The sequence below is a fragment of the Manis pentadactyla genome, chromosome 9 (genome assembly GCF_030020395.1).
Source record: "Manis pentadactyla isolate mManPen7 chromosome 9, mManPen7.hap1, whole genome shotgun sequence".
Classification (NCBI taxonomy): domain Eukaryota; kingdom Metazoa; phylum Chordata; class Mammalia; order Pholidota; family Manidae; genus Manis; species Manis pentadactyla.
The window spans coordinates 58,270,835-58,276,450 of NC_080027.1; the positions used below are offsets into that span (position 1 = coordinate 58,270,835).

Consider the following 5,616-nt stretch of genomic DNA (forward strand, 5'->3'; position numbering starts at 1 on the left):
GACCATGTCAGTGGAGGGGGGTCAAAGGGGTCGACATGAGTGAGGCCATTAGACTCGACAGAAGTAGATCTTTGGTAACCTGAGAGCATCTACGTGGTGGGTGGGGTGGAGGCCAGAGATGCACGGAAGAAAGGTGTAGATTGGAAAGGAAGGTTTGAGTGTGGACCACTTGTTTAGGAAAATTGGTTTAAAAGGAAATTAAGAAACAGGAGAGGAAAGGAGTCACAGCCTCAGGTGGGGGGTTTTATGAGAGAACAAGGCGTCTTGTTCCTTTTGAAGGCCAAGAAAAGAGAACCAGAGGAACTGACCAATGGTTTTGAAGAATGGTATGAAATGGTGGTGACAGAGCCCTTGAGATGGGAGAGGAGAGGTTGCAGTGACAGAAATAGATGTCTCATTTCCCTAGAATTCAGTTGTTCCAGTCACAGCTGTCAGAGACCCAGGAATACACCTGTTTCAATTCCAGGCTGTAGTCTAACAGGCAGCTGGGCCCTGAGTCCTGTTGCTGAGCTGGAGCAACAGCTGTGTGACCCAGTGCAGGTCACTTAGGCTCTCTGAGTTTCAGTTTTCTCATTAGTAAAGTGGGTTTGATAATACTAGTATCTACCTCACACAGCTGCTGTGAGATAATGCACACCAAGAGCTTAGGTTGCTGCTTAGCCTCTGGTCTGAGGGCAGCATCTCTGGGCCACATGGCCAGTGATGTCACCATGCCCTACCAGACTCCAGCTTCTCCACTAGGGCACTGCAGGTCCCTCAAAGCCAGGGACTGGAACTGACTTGCGAGACCTCTACCAACCCAGGGTTTCATGAGCATACTCCTCTGCCAAGATCTGGTGAACAGTCTTTCACTGTGCAATTGTATCACAAAAATTGTTTGACTTGTTGCCATGATCGTGCTTGGCTGGATGATTTTTGTTGGACTTGCGTGTTACATGGGCACATTTCCAGAGTTCATGGTAAGTCACCACCCTGCCTACACATCCCTGCTAGTCAGTTCTGGCTTTGGTTAACCCTCGTAGCTGGGGTTTCTGACCAAATGGAAAGACAGCTGAGGTCGTGCCATGAATTAGAGGTCATGATGTAGAGGGAACAGAGTCCCAGGCTACTTCCCATCCCACAGGGACATCTTTAAGTCCCCCAACCCCAAAGTATATAACGTCACTTATTTTGAAGCATTTTGGAATTTGTAAGGGGTCTGCTGGAGACAGTGGATTTCAGACCAAGTAGCTTAGTGGTTGCAGGTAAGAAAGGGAATGTGGGCATTGGTGGGACTTGCTGGCAGCCCTTGCAGTCACATGCAGAAGCAGTTAACTACTGGACTGACAAGGAGAGCCATCTCTGCCTTAAACTTCTTTGTGACCCAGGCTCCAACTCTGAAGTGGAAAGAGAGGTGGCCTGTTCAGGAGAGTAAGGGATCGCGGAGGGTCTGGACTGTGGGTGAAGATCTGCAATGGTGAGTGGGTGGTCAGTGTTATTGAGCTGGATTCCTCCTTTTCCAGAGAACATGGTAGCACCCTGAAATCTCAGTTGGAATTTATTATATTTCTCTGGAAAATAGAATAAACTGTGGAGGGGGAAATGATTTGAGGTATGTAGTGGGGAAAGACAATTCTGGAGCACTGCTAAGGACAGCGGTGGGCCAAGGTTCAAAGATTTGTTAGTAACCACATCTCATAGGTATTCTGGTCAAGGACTGTTCCCATCTATTATTTTCTCCTCACAAACTTTATAATAAATTGGATCAACCTTTTTAATACCCCTTTTGGCAGATCCTGAAACTGGAGTTAACATGAATTTGAGTTAAAGTCCTAACTTTGCAACTAACCAGCTATGTGATCTTGGGGAAGTTTAAACTCTTTGAACCTCAGTTTCTCCATATTTATGATGGAGATATTTTAGTATTTTACTATTTTTTGTGAGGATTACATTTGGGAATTCATGTAAAGCATTTAAGGCAAAGCTTGACAATTAGCATTTGTAATTTAACAACTAAGCAAAACAATGGACCCGTCCACAAAGATTTACTGGTGACAATAACCTCAACTATTCAACTCATCTGTGAAGCTGGGATGGAAGCATTGTTCTCTGGACTTAATAGCCTTTTGCACTCTTGCCCATGGGACCAGCCTGCCCAGAGGAAATGCTAGCAGCAGTATCCTTTTAGCAAACCATCTCTTGTGTTTTACGCATCCCACCCCATTTCACCCAGATCTGTTTTTTCCAAAGGTGTTCCCATTGTTAAAGAAACTTAACTTGGAGTCTTTAGTAATAGACAGATTACAGGAGATTTTCTGGGAAGCTGCTTCAGAAAGAAGGCAGGGGTGTCCAGTCCCAGCCCTGGTTATACTAAGAGCAAGGCAAGATGGTTATTCCTTTTTTTTCTCCATCTGCCTGGGAATTTCAGAGTATTGGCCCAACATAGTCAGACTTCTTTGGGGGCATAAGGGAATGTGGATGGAGGCACTGGACACTTGTTTAGTGGAGGCACTGCTGCACTGTGATCCTGAGCAAACCACTGAAACTATTCTGTTCCTCAGTTTCTCCAGCTGTGGAATGAGCATCTCTTTTCCTTCTCTTCCCTTCTCAGAGAGGTCGTGAGGCCTACCTTGCATCAGATGAGGCTTAACTGTGCCATTTCACAAACTGCAAGATTTTTCTTTGAATAGCCTTACAATAGTATATAAAGTAATTGTTCATAGCATACTTAGCCAAATAACCCAATTAATCCAGGGTGGTTTTTTGCATAGCAATGTGTTTGCATCTGACTGCATAAAGACAATAGTTAAAATTCTGGCATGTGATGAGTTAATAAAGATATTTTGCCAGCTAGATCCTAACCACAGAGAGTCACCAGAGAATAAGGCCCTTCTGATACGGGTTCTTTATCCCCAACATGCTTGGCATCCTGGCCAACTGTCCCATAGCTACTCACTCTGACTGGTCCCCTAGGTCACAGGAGCTGATGTCACAATTGTCTGAGCTCTGCCCCCCAAAATGGCCATGGTGAGCCACTTCAGTTAAGACTGTGCAGCTCCTCAGCCAGGCTGTCATGCTGGGCCATCCACCATCTGGCCTTGAATGAAGACAATTCAGTTCCCAGGGCTCAGGGACTAAAACGCCACACCTTTCAGAACTACACATTTTCCGCTGCATACACCACCAGCTGAGCAAGAAGCTCCACAATGATCGTTGTCTTATGGATGCTTCTCATTGCAGGAACAATGTTGAAGGGATACAAGTATCCCCCAGGAGGGGTAAGTGTACTTTCAACTCTGTTATCTATTCCTACTTTGAAATGTATTCCACCAGATAAATGAACGAAGCATCAGAACCCAACACTAGCAACTTTAGAAAAAAAACACTCTTTTCTTTATTAAAAAAGTTAATATAGCTTACCCACCTCTATTATTATCCACTATCTGCTTAGGGTTGGGAGAGTTCCCTGTTTTTCCTGTGATCTTTTATACTTATTTTCCCAAGAGTCTTTAGTCTTTTTATGTTCTTCAGTTTCAAATAAACTGGAGGTGTAAAGGTAAAAATATCTCAGGCCTAGAGTCAAAGCTAGCTGACATGGGTGATGTAGTCTTCTGCTCATGGGACATTTTACACGCTCAGTCAACACCATTTCTTAAATCAGCTCACACCAGCAACCCACACTTAACTCTCCCTCATCAGGTAAACAATGGTCTGTAAAATGGCATCGATAGCAATTGTCCCCTCTCCTGTTAGACCTTGGATATCTGTCCTTTCTTTGCCTTATCACTTCCCACTGCTAAGGCAACTGGGGTTGGAGGCATTAGGTGAGACAGAATTGGACCCAGCTACCCTCTGCCTGCCCTTGGCAAGGGCAGTTACCCCAGCCCCATCCCTTAGCAAACATTAGGGAGGACTCACCTGACATACTTTTTTCCCCCAGACCCCGGTGGAAATAAGCAAAGATGATCCTGGTGAAGTAATGCAGCTCTGAAGCTCACCTGACCAGTTGTACAGTTCCTGTTGTTGGTTTCACATAAAGTAATTGCACATTATTTTGTCACATTTTATGTAGAAAATTACCGCCCCTTTAAGATGAAGACTTGGTATGCTGTTACCTGGAAAGGGGAGGATGGAGGGCGGGAAGATCTTTGGTGTGGATGGGAATGATTGTTCTCTTTGTTCCATAGTCTCTAAGTCTGGCATTGAGACTAAGATACATAGTTCACTTTGTCCTCTATAGCATATCTTTAAGAACAGAAATTCTCTACGGCTTTTCAGACCTATTTCCCAAGGTCCAGGGTTTAAAATGTTACAGAAAGGACTAGAGATTGCAGCAACTTTAAGTCTATTTGGGGATATTTTTCTATGACCTTTCACAGCCATTAATAAGAACCCAAAGCTTACACAGTAAGGACTTCATTTTAATATTGGGTACCAGATAATAAATTGTACACTATTTTAACCCTTACAATAGCCTTCTGAGCTGGGTATACCAACCTCATTTTGCCAAATGGCAAAAATTTTGAGAGGTGTAACTAACTTACCAACCCACACAGCTCTGGGTTGTCAAGATTAAGATCCAGGCCTTCTCGTCATGCTCTTCCATACCAAGGAAAAGAGCCAAACAAGAGACTGAGATATACAAGATCTTGCTGTGTCTTGACTCCATTTCCCTCACCTGGATACCAAGTTGCCTGATGATTTTTTTAGCAGACTGCTGCTAATGCAGACAGCATGTGTAGAAACAAAAGCTAACTGCTCATTCCTCAGTATCATGGTTTGAGTCTGAGACCAGTGATGAAAACTAAGTATTAAGACCCATGGATGTCTGAGCCCTAGGATATTCCTAATAATCCTTCTAAAGGTGGTTTGGATCTTTGTGACCATAAGAGAGAGAATAAAACCTAAAAGGAGCAAATACTTTTAAAAGAAACTGCATGGAACAGTTCCCATTCTGTGGCTGCTTGGGGATGACTCACAGTTCCATCGTTCAGAAGTGAACACTTACAAGCAAAGGGATCTTTTGGTTATGTAAGCAACATTTTGTTGATGACAATTTGGTATATTTGTTAAACCATTTGTAATGGCTCTATGCACTGAATGGATTGTCCTTTTTATTTTTTATGGAAAGAAAAATGAATTCAAAATCCATAAGCAAAACATTTAGTTAATATCTGAATTTGGGATACTAGCATCTCTTATACTTCTTACATGACATACACTCAACACATTCCACTGGGTTAAGTGCCTACATTCTCTGGCTGCATGGCTGTGCCCATCTATCTCATATATATTCCCAAGAATCACCTTCACAAATCTCAGGCTCTTTTCATTATAGGGGATCTGATACTTTTGATGAGGAACTATATTCTCTCCAGTTTCCTGAGCATACCTCCAGTCCTCCTAACTTGGGTATTGGATGGCAGAACAATTCTCTAAGCTGCTGGTTGGGGAGAGGAAAGTTAACAGTGGTAGGGGCTGTGCAGACATGAACACAGAAGGAACAAACAGAGGCATTCGTGTGGATACAAACCCTATTTCTGAAGTCTGATGAGTCTACTGGGGTTTTTAGCTGGAAAAATGTTCAGGGTGATGAAATAAGGAATATATGAGTTTTGGTAAATAAATGCAAACTGG

The 5,616-nt window shown here is 43.3% G+C and overlaps 1 protein-coding gene across 1 annotated transcript; it reads left to right on the forward strand.

The window, feature by feature from the left end:
* The first annotated feature begins 890 nt into the window (after window positions 1-890).
* Window positions 891-1,460, forward strand: MISFA (mitochondrial sheath formation associated). The gene is made up of 2 exons (XM_036920207.1): window positions 891-959; window positions 1,368-1,460. The coding sequence occupies exons 1-2, from the start codon at window positions 891-893 to the stop codon at window positions 1,458-1,460; spliced, it is 162 nt and encodes a 53-aa protein (XP_036776102.1).
* The last annotated feature ends 4,156 nt before the right edge of the window (window positions 1,461-5,616 follow it).

What these genes read in the sequence shown, in the direction of transcription:
- MISFA (XM_036920207.1), top strand. Translation starts at nt 891, where the DNA reads ATGATCGTGCTTGGCTGGATGATTTTTGTTGGACTTGCGTGTTACATG. An exon ending in GCACATTTCCAGAGTTCATG is followed by an intron (nt 960 to 1,367) that starts GTAAGTCACCAC and finishes TTTGTGACCCAG; the next exon opens with GCTCCAACTCTGAAGTGGAA.